At 41.5% G+C, this 20,928-nt stretch overlaps 2 protein-coding genes across 13 annotated transcripts in view; one reads left to right on the top strand and one right to left on the bottom strand.

Annotated features, from left to right (window-relative positions):
• The window catches only part of INVS (inversin), a 206,253-nt gene extending 187,438 nt beyond the window's left edge, over positions 1–18,815 (top strand). For 6 of the 11 annotated variants that reach the window (XM_010374132.2, XM_030919259.1, XM_030919260.1 and 3 more), the window contains 4 exons: positions 2,675–3,389; positions 7,297–7,526; positions 8,311–8,385; positions 10,777–12,350. In XM_010374132.2, the coding sequence (XP_010372434.1) occupies positions 2,675–3,389; positions 7,297–7,526; positions 8,311–8,385; positions 10,777–10,883 (1,127 nt within the window). In that variant the 3' untranslated portion in view covers positions 10,884–12,350. Of the gene's footprint in view, positions 1–2,674; positions 3,390–7,296; positions 7,527–8,310; positions 9,135–10,513; positions 12,351–18,701 lie in introns of those variants that run through there. The other 5 variants (XM_010374135.2, XM_030919257.1, XM_010374133.2 and 2 more) reach the window with 5 other exon arrangements.
• Positions 12,254–20,928, bottom strand: part of TEX10 (testis expressed 10) — a 52,248-nt gene continuing 43,573 nt past the window's right edge. Inside the window, exons 12-15 of one of the 2 annotated variants that reach the window (XM_030919265.1) lie at positions 20,465–20,545; positions 18,665–18,846; positions 13,790–14,000; positions 12,254–12,479 (exon numbers count right to left, since the gene is read on the bottom strand). In XM_030919265.1, the coding sequence (XP_030775125.1) occupies positions 12,366–12,479; positions 13,790–14,000; positions 18,665–18,846; positions 20,465–20,545 (588 nt within the window). In that variant the 3' untranslated portion in view covers positions 12,254–12,365. The remainder of the gene's footprint in view (positions 12,480–13,789; positions 14,001–18,664; positions 18,847–20,464; positions 20,546–20,928) is intronic. The other variant, XM_030919264.1, reaches the window with a different exon arrangement.

Raw genomic sequence — 20,928 nt, 5'->3', positions numbered from 1 at the left:
CAAGTGATCCCCCCACTTCAGCCTCCCAGGTAGCTGGGACCATAGGTGTGCGCTACCATGCCTGGCTAATTTTTTGCATTTCTTTTTCGTAGAGACGAGATTTCATCATGTTGCCGAGGCTGGTCTCAAACTCCTAGGCTCAAGCAATCTACCTACCTTGGCCTCCCAAAGTGCTGGGATTTTATAAGTGTTAGTCACTGTGTCCGGCCTGATTTGATCTTTATGCTGAGGCCTATGAGACTTTTGCTGGCTGGAAAGAATAAAAAATGTTAAAATAGTTTTATTTTCTAACCCAGCACATCCTGGGATCTTTACATTATCTCTAAATTTTGCTTGCAAACGGAGCAGTTTTTTCTTCATTTTATTTGCTTTCTCCCCATACCTTGTCATACATAGGTTAAAAAGCAGTTGACATTTTGTTCTACATTCCATCTGGAAACCTCCTGAACTGTATCTACACCTTCATTAGGTATATTTTCTATCTTCTACATTACTGCAGGTGACAGTTTTGCCAGTTAATTCTGTCACTGAATAACAAGGTTCACTTCTCTCTAGATTCCCACAGCAATTTCTTCTCTGCTCTTCGAGCCTTCACCAGCAGTCTCTTCATTGCCTTCCCAGCTTCTGCTCACCAACCAGTCCAAAGTCAATACCATGGATTTTATATTTTAAGACAGCACCTCTCTTTTATAGATACAAATATCTGTGTTGGTTATCTCCTGTAGCATAATAAACCACTCCCAAAATTAAGTGGCTTAAAACAACAGAAGTTTATTATTTCTCACAGTCCCGTCGGCTACCTGGGCAGTTCCTCTTCTCAATCACCTGGGCTCACTCATGAGGTATATCTTCTTATATCCCTTTCTTTGTTTTTTCTTTTTTGAGACAGAGTTTTGCTCTTGTTGTCCAGGCTAGAGTGCAGTGGCGCAATCTTGGCTCACCGCAACCTCCGCCTCCTGGGTTCAAGCGATTGTCCTGCCTCAGCCTCCTGAGTAACTGGGATGAAGGCATGCACCACCACGCCCAACTAGTTTTTTTGTATTTTTAGTAGAGACGGGGTTTCTCCATGTTGGTCAGGGTTTCTCCATGTTGGTCTCGAACTCCCGACCTCAGGGGATCTGCCCACCACAGCCTCCCAAAATGCTGGGATTACAGGCGTGAACCACCGTGCCCAGCCCATCCCTTTCTTTCTTACATGAAGAGTAGCATAGTTTAGATAGCTCTTTGGCACTTAAGAATATTTTATTTTACATTATTGAGACATAGTCTCACTCTGTTGCTCAGGCTAGAGTGCAGTGGCACAAACAGCTCACTGCACCCTCAACCTCCCAGGCTCAAGCGACCTTTCACCTCAGCCTTCTGAGTAGCTGGGACTACAGGCATGCACTACCATGTCTGGATAATTGTTTTTTTTATTTTTAGAAGTGGGGTCTTACTATGTTACCAGGCTTGTCTCAGACTTGGCTCAAGCAATCCTCTTGCCTCAGCCTCCCAAGGTGCTGGGCCACCGCACCCAGCCAGAACAGTTATTTTAAAGTCTGTTTCTGAAAACACATTATCTGGATAATCTATGTGCCTGTTTTAGTAAGATTTTTTTTTTTCTTTGAGACAGAGTCTCGCTGTCACCCAGGCTGGAGTGCAGTGGCGTGATCTCAGCTTACTGCAACCTATGCCTCCTGGGTTCAAGCGATTCTCCTGCCTCAGCCTCCCAAGTAGCTGGGACTACAGGCACACACCACCATGCCCAGCTAATGTTTGTATTTTTAGTAGAGACAAGGTTTCACCATGTTGGCCAGGCTGGTCTCAAACTCCTGACCTCATGATTCCCATCTCGGCCTCCCAAAGTGTTGGGATTGTGAGCCACTGTGCCTGGCATATTTTTCATTTTAGATGTTAGTCATTTTCAGAGGACCCCTTTGTGCAGCCTGAGTTGAGAGCATGTCACGCTAAAGCAATATTGTGTTTGCTTCTGTGAGGCATCGTGGGATATCTCCATCCTGAGAACAGTTTTTATGTTACTGTCTCCTATGGATTGAGAATGAATGAATACCAAGCCCATGTGAGGAAGAAGACTTTGGTTTTAAATTCTTATGGGAGGATCCTTACCCCATCCAGAACCTGAGCTGAAACAATCTTCCTTGTCATCTCCAAGTGCTGGAGAGCAGATTTTAAAATCTGGATTATTTCCAAAAGGTATATCCCTTCAAGAGTGCTGGCTTCAGGTAGAGTCTTGGCTCCAGTTAACTTTCTTCCTGCAAGGCCTCATTTTCTGTTCTTACATAGATGTTAAAATACAGCCAGATATTTAATAAGACCATCTGTTGCCCACTCCACCACCATTACCTGCCTAGACAGTCACTGGATCAGCTCACACACTTAATTGCTTTGATTTTCAATTTTCTCTTTGTTTTTGGCCTCCAGAGTTCCTTTATTTTCTTAAAGACATGACAGTGCTTTCCAAAGGATATCCATTATTTTTGTTAAGGTGAGAAGGGCTTCAGGTTATCTAACCTACCATATTGCTGGAAATAGAAGTTAAACAGTTTTTTCCTAGTCGTATTTGCCACTATTATGGTAATGATGTAGGCTAAGTCTGAATATCTTATGTGAACATATTAGCAAAATTATCCTACTATGCAAGTTTTGGACAATATTTTTTCTTTGTTTCCCCAAGAAACAGCCAGAGAACATTCTAAAGGCCAATCTGCCTGTGTCCACTTCAGACCCAATGAAGGCAGTGATGGAAACAGGCATCCAGGAGTTCCCTCTGTTGAGAAGTCCAGAGGTGAGACAGCTGGTGATCAGCAGTGTGCAAAGGGGAAAGGCTTCGTGAAGCAGCCCTCCTGTATCAGGGTGGCTGGGCCTGATGAGAAAGGAGAGGACTCCAGGCGGGGAGCTGCAAGCCTTCCACCACACAATAGCCACTGGAAGCCCAGCAGGCGGCATGACACAGAACCGAAGGCCAAATGTGCCCCCCAGAAAAGGCGCACTCAAGAGCTGAAAGGAGGAAGGTGCTCCCCGGCTGGTTCTAGCCGGCCTGGCAGTGCCCGGGGGGAGGCAGTCCATGCTGGGCAGAATCCTCCCCACCATCGTACACCAAGAAACAAAGTGACACAAACCAAGCTCGCAGGAGGGCTCTATTCACATTTTCCACAGAGCACAGAGGAGCTGAGGTCAGAAGCCAGGAGGCTGGGGACATCCACCCTGTCCGAGGACTTTCAGGTATCTAAGGAGACTGATCCAGTACCTGGTCTGTCTGGGCAGAGTGTGAATATTGACCTTCTCCCTGTAGAGCTCCGACTGCAGATAATTCAGAGAGAACGAAGGAGGAAAGAGCTGTTTCGCAAAAAGAACAAGGCAGCAGCAGTGATCCAGCGTGCCTGGCGAAGGTAGGAAAATGGGGTGCTGCCACATCTGTGGTTCTTTGGTTGTTACTGATATTCTCAACATGACATCTGTGCTCTTTGATGTTTTCCCAATGAGTTCCATTTGGTGGCATGGTAAGGCCAATTTTATGGAGCCTACCCATGAAATTCACACAAGATCCCAGTAATTTACATTGTGTAAACCATTTGGAAGATGTTTTTGCCTAGAAAGATGGGAAGGTGCTCCCAGCACAGCATGGGATAAAGGAGAAAGTCCTGGGTTTGTAACCATGAAATGTCAGATTCAGGTAAGCTCAAACAGGTTATGTGACTTTGGGCAAATCTCATGGCCCCCCCGACCCTCTGCTTCTTTATCTGTAAAACAGGACATCTGTTGCACATGTCCTATTAATACAACAGGTTACTGGAATGAGATAATGCACACTTCATTAATTCTAAATTACTACACATAGGAGATACTTTATTTTTATTCTTATGTCTTTACTACCCAGAAACTAGTCATACTCGAAAAACCTAAACCAGGTTCTGGATATAATAGATTGAGTGACTAAACTATATTATGTAAACCTCTCTGAGCATCTACCAAGCTCAAAATACATAGTAGGCACTGGGAGTTGGGGATGAAGGCTGTCCTAAAAGCCTGAAACAGTGTCCCAATATAGTAGAGACAAATGCTGCTGGGGGGTGATTATGGGAGGACTTGAGCGGTCTTATTGCTACAAATGTTCATGTCTCATAATCTCTTTCATCCTGAAAGCCTCACTAGAGCCTAAATCTAAATTAGGCCTTACAGTGATGAGTGTCCAGAGAGGAGCTGGACCCATCACCAATAGGTGGGAGTTGGCCGGGCACAGTGGCTTAGACCTGTAACCCTAGCACTTTGGGAGGCCAAGGTGGAAGGATCACTTGAACCCAGGGTTATGAGACGAGACCACCCCGGGAAACACGGCCAAACCCCGTCTCTACAAAAAAATACAAAAATTACCCAGGCGTGGTGGCATACGCCTGTAGTCCTAGCTATTTGTGAGGCTGAGGCAGGAGGATCGCTTGACCCCAGGAGGTCGAGGCCACAGTGAGCCATCACCATGCCACAGAACTCTAGCCTGGGCGACAGAGTGAGAACCTGTCTCAAGAAAAGAGATAGGTGGAAGTTATTTTGCCACCATCACTGGGGAGAGGAAGACGGATGGGCAGACAAGGCAAGGAAATAATGCGAGCACAGGTGTGCCAGATATCAAGGTTCCTGTCAGGAGAAAAAGGAAGACGTTCTCTCCTTAACATTGGCAGGGAGAAAACAAGATGGATTCCCGGGAGGTCCAGGGAGAGGCTTCCGTTCGCATCATACCAGAGACTGCCTAACCCAGAGCCAGGTGATCTGGTTTGTGCTTGCACAGGCTTTGCAATGTGTTCTCCCTCATGTCTGTTTCAGCTCTTGGCCATTAACAAAGTCCTCCCATGCCTGACCCCATGTGATCTCCCAACCACACCAGGAAGCCACCACGACAGGGAGCAGTATCCCCATTTTTCAGATGAGAGGCAAAATTGACTTGTCCTTTTTGTCCAGATCCAGCACTTGAACCTCTGGCTGACTCGAATCCAAGGGCCTTTCCCTTACATTATTAGTGAAGTTAGTTTTTGCCGTGGTCAAGCTAATGGAGGTGGAGATGGGCCCCATGCACTTTGCCTGAAAATAGGATGGAGAAGACTGCCTGGTTGGTGTTATACACATCAGGGTAACCAGGAGAAGGGTGATATTACTGTTACCAATTGTTAACATACTAGTAGTTTTTATTGGACACTTGTGCCAGACACTGTTCAAACTAGTTTTACCTGGATTAATTCATGTAATCATCACCGATAACCCTGCAAGGTAGATATTGTTCTTACCTCCGTTCCACAGATGAGGAAACTGAAGCACAGAGAGGTTCATCAACTCACCAACATTACAGAGCAAGTGCCAGGGCTGGCTTTGAGCCAAGACAGTTGGCCTCTAAAGCCACAGGTGGAAATGGCCATTGCACCCCCTCGTTGGGGCAGTTATGCTGGTACATGCACTGGCTACCATCTAGATGAACTTTTTAAGTATTTTGGTTGAAATCTAGGATCTGAACAAGCCAGCAAGGTTTACCACGCCAGACCTCACAGCTGCTCCCTACCTGAAATGTCTCCTTCTTCAACTGTCTGTTTGACTTCTTTGAAGAGTCAGAAGCTGACAGGTCCTGTCAGTAAGTGACCAGAGTAGCATATGAGCCTTCAGTCATTCCCCCAAGAACAGTGGACTTATGGTCTAACATGCCCACCTGGATAGACAACTACACAGGCTCCCTCTGGATGTGCCATTGTGCAATTCTGATACCCAAAGGACTTCTGGGATTGTTGCACATTGCAGAAAGCCAAGTCTGGTGACAGTAAAAACACTTTTATTAGTTCCAGTATAACTACTTTTTCTATTGTAAATACAGGAGCCTGAAGTGCTGTCCTGAAAATGTGTCTGATAGCAAACCTAAGCAGTGAGGGCTGGGGCAGGGGTCAGGGCTGGACACGTAAGTGCTCAGTGCAGGCTGTGGTTATAGGGGACAGGTGCAGGATAGAGAAAAGGAGCTGGAAAACAGGCAGGGAAGGAGGGGGCAAAATGAACCTTGGGTCCTGAGAAAATGAAACTTGATCTTAAAATTGTCAGTTTAATAACCAAGTAAGATGACATTTTAAAGAACTGAAACAGGATCCTGGACAAGCTGAACAGGAAAGGTGCTTCTGGGCCCACTGAGGGCTGACACCATTAACAGCTTCAGCCACTACCCAGGCTTCCCCACAAGTTCTGTGCCCACAAGAGCAGAAGGTATAGAAGACAGCATTTCAAACAGGAGAAACTGAATTACAGAGTGGTAGTGCCATACTTTTGTCTAGACTTGGCTTTTTGGAAATGTGGTAGGTATTCTAGTAGAGGGATGCCATGGTGTTACTCTCCAGGAAAGAAGGAAGAGTCATGTAGGCTGACTGAAATCAGCCTTTGGGGAAGGAGGGAGGGGCTGCACCACGCACTGCAAGGAGCTTTTAGCAGACTTAGGAAAAAGATTACTTCCCATTTGGTGCAGCCCAAATGGAATCTCTGTAAAATCAGACATGAAGCCTGTTGCTCTCTGCAGCTACCTATAGGCTCACTGGGAATAAAGACAGATACAGATAATAAACATTGCTGCAGCTTTCCTTTGGAGGCCTCAAAATAGTTGTGCTCAGTAAGTTTGGGAGTGCATGTAGGATAGAAAGCATCAAATAAACCCTAGATGTCAATATAGCCATCATCCCCCATCCCTCACCCACTCCAAACCCACCTCCAACAGACTTATAGACTTATCTTAGTAAGATGCAGCTCATACCTTTACCACTCTAAAGCCCCCTTTCCTCACCAAATACACAGTGCTTCCAACACATTGTGTTACTGACTTTCTGGTACAAATGCCCGTATCTCTGCTGATGCCAGTTCTGCTGCATAGAATGCCCTTCTCTGTCTGGTAAGCTCCTATTCATCTTTTAAAATCCAGCACAAACATTAGCCTTGTGAAACCTTACCAATCCATCAGTCAGTCCTGCATCTGTTTGCACAACCAGCTCCTTGCTCTTGCATGGTACTCTCATGCCACACGTCCCTCTTTACACAGCAGCCTGTCCCACTAGTCTGTGAGCTCCTTAAAGGCAAGGAATCATGATTGAATCCTAGTTCAGGAGGTGTCTGATGATGGAAAAAGAATTCCACATTCAACATGCTGCCGCCGAAATTAGGAATGGGAGCTTGAATGAACCTACCAGGAATTCAGCAAATACTACTACTATAGTTTCTAGGAATCTTAAGGAAATTTAGTTTTCTCAGTACTGTGATCTTAAAGCCTCTCCTCTCCTCTGACCCCACCAGCTACCAGCTCAGGAAGCACCTGTCCCACCTTCGACATACGAAGCAGCTTGGAGCTGGAGATGTGGATAGATGGAGGCAAGAGTGTACAGCATTACTCCTCCAGATTTGGAGGAAGGAACTGGAACTAAAACTCCCCCAAACTACTGCAGTAAGCAAGACCCCCAAGAGTCCATCCAAGGGCACCTCAGGCACAAAGTCCACTAAGCACTCAGTGCTTAAGCAAATCTATGGTAACTGTCCTTCTGCCTACTTTGTAGTTCACAACTACCCCCAGAGTGCCACATCAGAATCTGAAATGGGATTTAATTACATTGGGTAAACTTCCATTCAGATAAATTAGGTTGGTGCAAAATTAACTATGTAATTCAAAATGGTCAAAACTGCAATTAATTTTGCACCAATCTAATATTTTTCAAGCACCAAGAGAACAGCACCATTTCGTGCCTGCCTCCCAGTGATACTGGGTCAGAACTGTTTGGTTTTGTGAGGCGTTCTAGCATCTCAGCCCAGAGCGCCCTCAAGCTTTACTGTTTAAACCTCTCCAAACCCCTGCCTCGGTCTCCCCCTTGCATTACCCATTTGGAGCATTCAAGACTTAGCTAGACCCTGACTTTTCCTATGCTAAGATGTTATAGGGTTGCCCACTATGAGAATGCTCAACACCCATGCACTACAGTAAATATTTGTTCAGCAGATTAACTTCTACAAATCGAAACATTTTCAGCTCTGCAAAAAGCCCATCCAAGTAGACCCAGTAGAGTTCAAGAAGCCTTGCTGGCTCAAGAGAAAAAAAGCAAAGGCACCTTTAGAAAGATCTCCTACAGCATGAACTTTAGCATTCATTTGGCAAAATCTCAGAACTTTGCCCTGGGCCTACATGGTTCCACACCGTACCTAACTTATTTTGACACATGCCTGCAAGCTCAAGCCTTTACCACAATAAGGAATTCAGAAGTTGATCAGGCCAAAGGTATCCCTGGCCAAAGAAAAGTAACAGTTATTGGTTCATTTCAGGTTGTTCTCAAGAAGGGAAAATACATCATCCTACAAGATCTGTAAAAGCCTCTTCTGTGCTGCGTCTCAACTCAGGTAAGGCAGCCACTGCAAAGCAGATGGTGGGGGAGAACATGGGGAAGCGTTTTCCTTCATTTCATCCCCAAAGACAGAAGACATCAGAACAAAGATGGCCAGGGTTTTCCAATGGTCATTTGATTTCATGGGATTATTACTGTAGCCAACATCTGTCTCCCTAAGAGGCAAATTATTTTCACAACTAAAAGCTATTATTAACATTAACTCCAATAGAAACAATAAATGGTAGCTATTATTGATCACTTTTATACAGTTTTTCACATAAAGGAGAAAATAAATGAAAATACTGTCATTTTTCAAAGGAATACCTTGGGAATCCTTTATAATCCTTATGATCCCCTGTTTCCTTCTCCAAGATGGGAAGAACACCATGAAGAGGACACTGAGAGCATGTACAGCCCAGGCTCAGCTGTGCGTGATTTCCCTCATACTAGAGAAGCTCAGGGAACTTTCTTTTCAGCCGCAAGACAAGAGTTTTACTTAGCGCCCCCTCTTTCACGCCAGCATTAAATATGGGTGATAAGTTCATTGCTGTCAGCAGCTAATGCCAGGTCCAGTGTTTCTCATAGGTGGCTATGGCAACACGCTCCCCGCTGCCTCCCCGATCCACACAGTCATCCTGGAGGAACAGAGTGCAGCTGGGAAGGTGAACAATGACTGTCAGCATGAACTTTAACATTCATTTAGTTTTTGATGGGGGGCAAAAACCTGGAGGTGGGGGACAGAGTAATTACTGCCAAATCTTTAATAAGAGTTGGACAACTCAGGTAATACAGACAGACTGATCAGGGAGTGGTGGGTGGGGTAGTTAGAAACTTTGAAAGCAATCAAGGCCTACAGTCTATTTAAAAACAACCAAAAAACACCCTTTCGTTATACCTGAGCAAATTGAAGAATCATTTCAAAAACAGAACTGTCAGATATCACTACCAGAGAAGTGGCATTTAGACAATCAAATACTAGCATAAATTAGGTAACGATCATTTTTCACTGTCTCAAGAGAAAAACAAGTCCAAGACTACCAGACATCTTTTAAAATGGTGTTTAGTAGCATATAAGTTTTTTAGTTAAGGGACTCAGAAGGGACAGAGTAAATCAATTCAAATCAAAACTTAATGGTTTCTTAGGACTTCATATGAACAAGCAACTTATTTACCCTACACATATTTTTGACTGGTTTAAAATCAGACAAGGATAAAATGATCTTTTCCTAACCCCAAATTTGGGAGAACACATAGTTTTGTCAGGTTCAAGCCCACCCACATTAAGCATTAACCAGTTAATATTATTGCTCTCACCCTCCAACTTGGAGAGAGACCCCCAAGAGGTTTTAATAGTGCCTTTACCACTTAGGAAGAAACAGAAAGGTGGATATAGCAAAATGCCAGCCTCCTTGGGGCAGCAAAACAATCCCTGCTCACTTCAGTCTTCTACACCCAGCCTTGGAAACCACCCACCAAGAATCTCAGCAGAGCCTTTTATTGATACACACACACACACCTGGGCCTATCTCTTTAACAATAAAAGAAAACAACTCCCTTTAAAATTCCATTCCAGTGAATGGAATAACTGTGATTATTAGTATTGGTACCCCCTGTATAAATCCAGTTTATTCTTGCTCACCTGCAGAGTGGTACACAGATGACAACTCCATTCAAGATACAGTGAAGACAGCCAAAAACAATAGTTCACATTAAAATAATTTTGTGGAAGTTATAAAACCAAGAGAAAAATTGAGACACGTTTGCTACTTTTTAAAACTACTAAACTTTTAATGTATTTGCTTATATGCTCCATAAAAAGTTAGAAGCAAAATATAGCAGTATCTTCAGCAAGGTCTCTCAACCATATGGGGCCTCAGTATCATTTGTCAAAGTATAGCACTAACGTTTTCTGACTGTGGCATCCTATACATTTGTTAATTCAAAGTCATAAAAAGGCCTCAAAAATCCATTTTAAGTTTGATATTCCCATCAGCTTATCATTCATGAGGATCTGAATATTTCCTAACCTATTTCCTAGAACAGACTATTCAAAGTATAATAGGAGAGTTAAAAGAGGTTACGTGTTTATGTAATGTTTGTTATGTGAGAGACACAGAGAGAGAATATATTTGTTATTTCAGGCAGACTGAAGACCGAGGTTCCGCTACCAGCTCCCCAAGTGCCTGCTCTCTCTTAGTCAAGACTCCCTTGAAGAGATGTCCATTTCTTGAGACTGCAGAAAATATAAAGCTATTATATTAATTCATCCTGCCTCTACAGTAAACTGGCCCATCATCCCAGGGATAGCCTAAACCTAAATCCTTCTTCCTCAACATCAATGTACTGTTCCCTTCAGCCTTAAAATTAATAACCTGAATATCTATCTGGTATTTGTTTTTAACAGTGAGCAACCTACAGTGCATACATCTCCTTGATAACAGTGGAAGATCAAAGAACTTTTCTTATAACCTGCAATCAGCTACTCAGCCAAAAAACAAAACAAAACCTTGACTGCCTATGGAGGAAGACTGGGTTCGGGGGAACTGGCATAGCTAGTGCAGAGTTTAAATTTTCTGCTGATAATCTTTTACACCTTGGGAAAACTTTAATATCTGTACCTGAAGGCTTATTCACCTAAAAATGTGTTAACTCAAAGAAAACGTCAGAATGTTTCCTTTCTGCTCTTACACAGCATTGTTTTGTCAATCAACGTAGCCTGCACTGAAAGGACCTGCATAGACTATGTCTGTGCAAAGTGCCCGGGTGCCTGCTTTCACTGCAGTCTGTATGGTTGGAAATGAGAATTCATAATTAACAGTAAAATCTAAGGAAAACTAAGGCTGCTGGGTTGGGATTTCTGCCAGCTAGCTGGTACTGGCTTCCTGACTCAAGAGATGAACCTAAATGAGATAGGAAGCCTGTCCCATAGCAGCCTTCCTCTCACTACTTTCCTGGAATCTAATGCAACAAACTTATCACACACACCACATTCACATCCCACTGTGACTTCAAAATTAATCAGGTTTAAATTTTAGATCAGAATCATGACCCACTGTTTGCATTTAGAAATTGTACAAAAGACCATAGATACATTCTGGTGATTCCTTACATTTTACAGTTCCTACGTTAGCCTCTCAAGGCCACAAGTTGCTGCCACGTCTTCTCTGAATGGCTTTCTCAGTGCTGAATACCAACAGCCGTATTACAGTATCAAGGATTCTGTCAGGTAGGGTTTACAGACCAGACTGTTCATGCAGCAAGGTGCCAACTCAGGCTTCAATGTTCTACTTGTATTTTCTGACCAACTTGCAGAAGTGAGCAATCTTCTTAAAATGCCATACCTGTTGGCAGGGAAGAATGAAACGGCACACATCCTAGCATTCTAAGAACACCTGGTTTAAATAAAAATCCAGTGATCATGGACTCTTTCACATTGTTTAAGGGGAAAGCTGCTGTGGGAATATAGACAGTAGGCATAAACAGTGATATATTTTACTCACAAGTATTTTGGGGGTTGCTTTCATTTTCTTCACATCAGTGCCACTTCTGTGCTAAAGTTAAGAGACAGGCAATGAAGTGTTCGCTTAAGTTAACTACCTTGGTTTTTAGTTTGCTAATTACTATAATTCATCGTTTTTGTGATCACGAAAACACAAAGAATGAGGTCTGCCTGGATGGGATTACAAAGATTTAGCCAATTTCTTGGTACATAACAGAAGGTACCATAGGATCACTCTCTATTTTGTAAATATTTATCTCCTATGAAATGCACAGTGCACAATGCCTGTGACCGTGTATCGTGTGCTAGTCCAGGAAGCCAGCCTACACATCAATAGGAACTCCCAAATATTATTTTCCTACGTCACTGCAAAGAAGGTTCGTAAACTTCTTTAAAAGTTCAGCTTTAATGACAAAAGATCTATTACATCAGTCTTTCTTCAAAATAAGATAGACGTGAATAAACAACTTCAAACAGGAGGTACCACGGCCTCTTCAATACACTGTAGCCAGTGCGCTGGGCCCTTGGGGATGCCCAGTGATATACACGTTGAAGCAGTAATGTAAGTCTGTGAGCCACTGGTCCTGAACACTTCCACTCTTCAATGTCTAGAGAGAAAAACAAGAGTAATTTGAGAATTGTACCCAAATCTCTATGCTACCTGACAGTATTTTTCACACCCAAACACAATTTCCCAGAGCTGTGGCAACTGTATCCCCGTCTATAAATTACCATAGAAGTCTTCCAGGAAACAGGGAACTATTAATCGGGCATTACCACAGGCAGTGGAAATTCCTAGTTATATTCTCAAATGCCAACGGTTTCTTGTTGTGTTCCCTCCTGCACATGCTAGAGACTAATGAAATTTCACCACCACCCATCCCTTCACCCTTGCCTCCCCCTCTTGCCATTCTAGTGTCTCATGATCTTTACTCCAATGCCAACTGAGAATAACTCTACAGGGCCAACCAACAATTTCTGTCAATCTCTTCTTTACAGAAATGGGCTGATTCTCCAGTCTGGGAATAATCCAAGCTCTTGATTTTCTTCCCTTCACTATTTCTGAATTATTCCACTGCCACTTCCATTACCCCTACAAAAGCTACTGAGAAAATTCTAATGAGGACCTGTGTTATATGCATGTAAAAGCACTATTACTTCAAAGTATTACTACAAATCTCAAGGGACAACCTGCAAATCAAACTATATAAAACACCTTTTTAACCCCCCCAAACTAAAATCACCAAAGGAATCCTAAACAACAGAGCTGTCCCCGCCAAACAGACACAGCTGAAGGCAGACAGCCAACCATTAGACAAAGCTGAAGTCTGCAACTACTTCTGATTTTCTTACCTTCCAGTGAACTAAGTGACTAGAAATTGGCCTGAAGTTTATTCCTGCTAATTTCCTTAATGACAACATTTACTGAGCACTTTACAAATGTCAGGTATACTAAAAAATTTACTTTGGTTATCTCCTTTAATGATCACCAAAACACAATAAAGTTGGCATTATTCCCATTTTTATAGATAGGAAAACAAGCTTGGATAGGTAAGAAAGAAAGAAAAAACTTGCCCAGCTGTCACAGTTCATTAATAGAGTCTGTATTACAGTTTAGGTAGGAATGACTCTGATGCCCTTACCTTTTCAAACTAAACTAAGCTTTGTCACCTTCATTTAGTTTGATTATTTTAAGACTTTTATTACCAGTTCTGGAATAACAGACACACACCCCCGTTAAGTCACAGTCAGGTGCTGGACAGCACAGGAGACCCTGAGAAATTACCACATTGGGGTTAATTCCTGGACTCATTGTATGGGATCTCTTTCTCCCTCAAAACACAATTCCCTCCCATGCCCCTGTCATAAATTCATTCTTATGCTAACATTACAAAACCTCCGGTACCATGCTTCTTACCGTGATATTCTTGATGATCTGCTGCACCAAGATCGCATTGGTCAACATATGAGTCCTGAGGGGTGCGTGCTGAAGCAGCAGTCGAAGCAGCTGGCCCACAACAGGCAGCTCCTCAGGCCCAACTCTGTTCACCCGCAGGCTCTGCAGCATCAACCTGAGGACTCGAGGCAAGAGAGCCAGGATGGAGACACAGACCCCCCACAGCTTGTCCCTAAAATAACAGACAGAAATGAGTCAGTGAGCAAATGCACACAAGAAAAGCCCCCACTTTCCATATTCCCCCAAACTGAAATGTCCTTTTAAGAAACATGTTTTCCAATAACATTTAAGCTGAGAGCCAAATCAAGAATGCAATCTCAATTACAATAGCCCCCCGCAACACACACACGAAATACCTAGGAATACATCTAACCAAGGAGGTGAAAGATCTCTACAAGAAAGACTACAGAACACTGCTGAGAGAAATCACAGATGACACAGATAAATGGAAAAACATTCCATGCTCATGAATTGAAATAAACAGTATTGTTAAAATGGCCACACTGCTCAAAGCAATCTACAGATTCAACTGTATTCCTATCAAACTACCAACATCATTCTTCACACAATTAGAAAAAAAATTCTAAAATTCATGTGGAACCAAAACAAGAGTCAGAATGGCCAAAGCAATCCTAAGCAAAAACAACCTGACTTCACACTATACTACAAGGCTACAGTAACCAAAATGGCATGGTAATGGTAGAAAACAACAGACACATAGACCAGTGGAACAGAAAAGAGAACCCAGAAATAAAGCCACATACCTACAACTATCTCATCTTCAACTCAGGTGACAAAAACAGGCAAAAGGGCAAGGATTCTCCATTCAGTAAATGGTGCTGGGACAACTGGCTATCCTTTTGTAGAAGAATAAAAATGGATCCCTATCTTTCATCATATACAAAAAATTAACTCGGCCAGGCATGGTGGCTCACACCTGTAATCCCAGCACTTTGGGAGGCTGAGGCAGGTGGATCACAAGGTCAAGAGATAAGAGACCATCCTGGCCAACATGGAGAAACCCTGTCTCTACTACAGATACAAAATTAGCTGGGCATGGTGGCATGCGCCTATAGTCCCAGCTACTTGGGAGGCTGAGGCAGGAGAATTCTTGAACCCGGGAGGCGGAGGTTGCAGTGAGCCAAGATCACACCACTGCACTTCAGCCTAGCAAAAGAGCAAGACTCTGTCTCAAAAAAAAAAATTAACTCAAGATAGATTAAGAATTCATTACTAAGTCCTCAAAAGCAATTGCAAAAAAAAAAGACAGGTGGGACCTAATTAAACTCAAGAACAAGAGAAAACTATCCGCATTTCAGTAAACATGGTGTTTTTCACTAACATTTAGGCTAAGAGCCAAATCAAGAACAATGAACATCATTCTCTTGATATCTTTATAGAGCAAAATGTTTATGGTAGAGACAGGTGACCCTGCAGCTAGCCTAACCACATTCTACAAGTATTAATTAGATGGTGCAATCTTCATATGGACCTAGAGTCCACTGACTATGAAAGGCTCTGACCTTGTTGCAGCTTCTTTACCAGGAGCATGTATAATCCTCCTAGTTCCCAAATCTTTCTAAGAGAACCTCACTACCTCCAGGTCTAGAGGGAGCAGCCCTTTCATATAACCAATTTCCCTGACTCCACATATGGTAATTCCATCTATGGTGAATAGTGAATCCATTCTAGGCCAAATAGATACTCTTATGCAGAGCCCAGCTGGGACAGTCATGTGCAAGGAGAAAAGAGAAAGCCGGACTGCAGACGTAGCTAACACAAAGGCACAGAGATAGAGACTACACAAACTAGAAGAAAAATAGAGTAAGCTGCTTTGTCCGTTGCTAAATTTCTAATTCCTAGCCCTTGAGTTTTACAAGTTACTCCTGTAATAATCAAATATTTTTATTTTCTACTTTTCTTAATTTGAGTGGATTTCAAATAACCACAGATCTTTTAAAAAAAGACAGCCAAGCTCAAGGCCAGATGGGTGAAACCTCTAGGTAGGTGACAGAAACTATAACAAAATTCATATAAAGATACCCAGTCATACAAAACTGTATGTGGGATTTTAGGGCTAGGATTTTCAACAGTCAACAGTACTGGAAGCTGAGGCTTCAGAACCCAGGTATGGAAGGCAGGGAGTTTGAACTATGCTCCTTGCATAGAATGGGAAGCCAGGAAAATGCAAATGTCAAACTATCCTACAGGGAAGTCTACAAACCTCCACAGAACTCCCACAAAAGACACCTTAGGGAACAGGTATGCAGGCCAAAATATACAAGTCCGTTCAACTTGCTCCCTAAAATAAGGGAGAATGCCCACACCGGAGGAAAAAGGTGTTAATGGAACTAACAAGAACTTTGAATAAACACCAGTAAACCAAGAACAAGCAAGAATGACAAAATACCAAATGAAAATCCAAAACAGAAACAAATCCAAAAGAAAACAAAACAATAATTGATGAAATAAAATCTCAGTAGGAGGATTAAGTAAAAGAATTAGCAAATTAAAAGATTTTTAAGAGATAAAGAAGACAATAAAAAGCTCCCTATGTTTAAAAGGAGTTTTTACAAGAAAATAGAAACAATGGGGGAAGATGGTTAGAAATTAATAACAACTTTCCAGACTTGAAGGAAAAAAACTGAATCTTTGTATTATGGAAGCACACTATGTCTCAGGCAGGATAAATAACAAACCTACACTAGGACACATCCTGATCTGCAACACACTGAAGATGAAGAGAAAACAGTAAAAATATAGATTACTACCTATAAGATTACTGCCTACAAACTAAGAGGGCTCAGACTAATAGCAGATTTTTCATTAGTAACACTGAGGCAAGGAGACAATAGAACAGTATCTTCAAGGCACAGTAGACACAGTACTAAACAACTCAACTTGGTCAAACCTAACTTTCTGGCCAGCATTTGTGAAATCAAAGGCTCCCCAGTAATCTGACCAGCACTCTCATCATTTTGTAATCCTATAAACACCTTCTCCAGTGAGGAAGAAATAGCCCAAATGGAAATTTTAGTACCTAAGACTTTGGCTGCCAACTGTGCCTAATATCCTAGTAATGTCAACCTTTCCAGTACCCAGTATAGAACACCTCTAAAACTGGGCATTTTAAACAGGCAAACAAGTATTATACACTTAATTTTGTTCATTCCAGCCACATGAAGTCAAAGGAGGTTTTTCTGTAAGAGACTATAATAGATCTTTGAAACTTTGCATGAAGTTGTTTTAGGGGCTGTACTTCAAGTGACAGGAAATAACAAATAGCAATACACACATTTCATTAAGTGGGGATCTTATAAAATCTCTAGAACCCTGAGAAGTTCCTTGCTACTTATAAAGCCTTTTCTTGACCTGTCAGACCTAAAGTTTGATGATGTATAAGAAAACTATCATCAAATTTATGTTATGCATAAATTTTATAGTATATTTAAAGTGAAATACACCATGTTTTCTATACACATACTCTTACTGGAAAAAATTTGAATGCTGACAATAAAATGGCTAAGTTATAGTACGTGCATGTAACAGAATGCTACACAGCAGACTGAGCAAACTGGCCACAGGCCAAATCCAGCCCACGACAAGTATTTGTAAATAGTTCTACTGGAACACAATCATACTCATTTATTTACATATTATCGATTGATGCTTTCACACTACCATGGCAGTGTTGAGTAGCCGTGACAGAGACCTTAATGGTCTGCAAAACCTAAAATATTTACTAACTGACCCTTTATAGAAAGAAGTTTGCTGAACCCTGGTATGGAGAAATAAAAATGAATGAAATACAGCTAAATGAATCAACTTCAACCAATCTCAAAAGCAATGCTGAGAGAATCAAATCACAAAATATACAGGCAGTGTAATTCCCATTACAAAAAATCCACAAATAATGCAAAACAAATATGATACTGTTCAAAAATGCACATAAAACCATTTTTTTATAAAGGTAATGAAGTTGATCAACACCAAAGTGATCTGGGGCAGAGGGGTACATAAAAGACATTTAACTGTGCAGGGTACATTAACAGTATATGTGCTGATGATATTCTATATCTGAACCTGGGGTTGGTTAAATGGAGGCTCAGTTTTTAATTACCTTTTAAACTACATACATGTTTTTAATACATTCAGTATATGTATTTTCATGTCATGCAGAAGTTCAAAAAAGGCCAAAAAGGCACATATCAAAACATTAACAGCAGGTGACAGAATATTTGCCAACCTGTTAGCAGGTTTTAAAACCTTCTACAATGAACTTTTAATGGGCACACCAATAAGAATACAAGCATAAAATACTTTTTAAAATTAAAGTAAAATCTTCCCAACTATGCTAAAAGCTCTAGCCTGAGTATTATATACGAGCAAAAGTAATAACTAAAAACACTAGCACCTTAGAAACATTTCCTTAAATCCAAGATTTTAAAATTCCCACTCTGGCTAGCTCTAATGAAGCTCAAAGCAAAATACAAAGGTTTGTACTGATAGCCCATCCTCCTAAGGGTAGAATAGTTTTTCTTGCTAGACTTACAGCAATGTTAATAAAAGAAACCTCACAAAACATTTTATACTGCCATCTAACTTTTCCAATTTGTAACTTAAAGGGGAAAAAAACAAAAAACTAAAAATTTTCACTACAACACAAAGGGGATTCATGAAGGAACAAAGAAAAAGCTAGCCAGGCTGACACAAGCTCTCTGAAAGAGAATTTAAGGTATTTGTATAACCTAATTATCTTTAACTGTCTCTATTATTATTTGGTTGGGGGAGGGGGAACAATAGGAAAATTAAGGTTGAAGAATAAAAAATAATTACCTTTTTCTTAGATGTTCTGCTTCCCCTTTCTCTATAGTGAGCAGAAAATAAAGAAGACTGTAGCAACAAGAAGCCAGAAATGGCAGTAGAGTCTCACTAACTACACAAGTATGATCCAGGAGCTTACAGAAAACACCAAAAACACAGCCAGCCGTGCTGTCAGGAATTACGGTCAACCCAACCTAAGCAGAGAAAAACGAGATTAATTACCTCTTCAAAACAGCCCCCCTCCTGCAAATAAAACCAAAACCTGTTAATTCACGATTAACTGTACATCATTTCTACTGAAAACTAATATATACCTAACACATGCCACCTGCCACACCTTAAGGTCCTGTTTTTCTTTGAGAATTTAATCTCTAAATTAAATGACTTTGAAAACATGCAAACGCAAGAAGTGCTATTAACCCAATCCACTTTCTCCCCTTCATGACAAAGTCTTCTGAATTTTCTATAAAATGTCTACTGCTGGTTAGAAATAACTATTTAAAGGGATTATTTCATGCACTCAAAATCTGAGTACCAACAATCACACTTAAAAATTTTTTAATTATTCAGGCTGGAAAACTTGCATGTGGCACCACTCCTATGCCAGGTAATTAAATGTATAAATAGCTCATTTTAAAATTAGCCTTCCTCTGCACTTTGATTTAGTCATTCAGACATGAATAAACATACCTCTACTGGAGTCAGTAAAAGATATTACTATAGTTAACATTTGACTGCTTCACCGCCAAGAAACCCAGGAAAGGTCATTAGGGTTTGTTAATTCATCTAGAATGTACTGTATGCACTGTCATTAAGGTACAGTCTAACTTGTTACTGTATATATACATGGTTTCAATCTCCTGGAGACTACTGTTGGGTAATGATTTTAGAAAGTCTGCAAACTCTGATGTCTTAACCTCCTCCACAGGCTGTGTGAAAATAGTGGCCAAGACTGATTGGCATATCGATCTTTTACTAGAATAATGAATGTAGTCAAAGGAGAGTCTAATTCTCCGGAGTGGAGGTAGAGAAAAAAAAAAAGTGGGCATTGTTGATGACACAGGGATAAGGACTGGAAGTCTGACAGCAGGGAGAAGGTACCAGGAATTCAAAGCAGTACTCTCTTCCAACTCAAGGGAAATAACATTTTAAAAGAGAAAAAGGAGTCTGGATGTGCCTGTATTTTATCCAAACAAGTGTGTTTCTCAAAGATATAATTTGGAGCCCTGATTTTTACTATTATACATTACAATAAAAAGCCAAAGATAAAGAGTATAAACACTGGAGGAAGTTAAAAGCAACTAAAGAGGTATATCTAATGTGAATTTAATACCAATGGAAATGAGACATCCAATATCAAGTAACAGGCCAGTCTCCGGGTTGAGTCTACAGCTTCCAGGGACCACACCTTGTGCCAGGTTAGATAATGTGCCTACTTTGGACCTCAAACCTTCTAGGTGGAACCCAGACTCCAGTCTAGAAGCTGAATTCTCAATACACGGAGGGCAAGTACATGCGAATTACAGAAGTTGGAAAGGATTTGAAGTTTAATTTTCAGGTCCCTTACTTCACTGATTTAGAAAAGTGAGGTCCTAAGAAGAGACTTTTCCCAAGGTCACTCAGAATTAAATTAATAACAGCCAGGAAAAATACCAAGATTCCTCCGTTCTTGCCAATGCATCATGCTGCAAGAGGCTATGGTATCATTAAGCTTAGAATTCCAGACACACTATTTCTGGGGCTATGGTAAACTCTATTCTAACCAATGCATCTTGTGTTCGTTCTTAAGAGAAAAAGTTGAAGGATACTTACCAAATGCTTACTGATGGCACTTTGCAGGATGTCAAAGTTCTGACTTCGGGCAGGAATAACCAATAAACTGTGAAAAACTGCCTGTCAGAAAAGGAGAAAACCAGTAACCAAATCAGAACATTTTAGGTCAGAAACAAGTTCAACAGATTTTTTTTTTTTTTTTCCCTCTGAGAGAGAGTTTCACTCTGTCACCCAGGCTGGAATGCAGTGATGCAATCTCAGCTCACTGCAACCCCCATGACCTGGCTCAAGCAATCCTCTGGCCTCAGCCTCCTGAGTAGCTGGGACTACAGGTGCACACCACCACGCCCGGCTAATTTTTGTATTCTTAGTAGAGATGGGGTTTCACCATTTTGCCCAGGCTCGCCTTAAACTCCTGGATTCAAGCAACCCACCTACCTCAAGACTCCCAAAGTGCTAGGATTACAGGTGTGAGCCACTGTGCCCAGCAACAGATTCTTTTA

This window comes from Rhinopithecus roxellana, chromosome 16, assembly GCF_007565055.1.
Source record: "Rhinopithecus roxellana isolate Shanxi Qingling chromosome 16, ASM756505v1, whole genome shotgun sequence".
Taxonomy (NCBI): domain Eukaryota; kingdom Metazoa; phylum Chordata; class Mammalia; order Primates; family Cercopithecidae; genus Rhinopithecus; species Rhinopithecus roxellana.
Note: the sequence above shows the minus strand (reverse complement) of the source record. Positions and strands in the feature narration are given on the sequence as shown.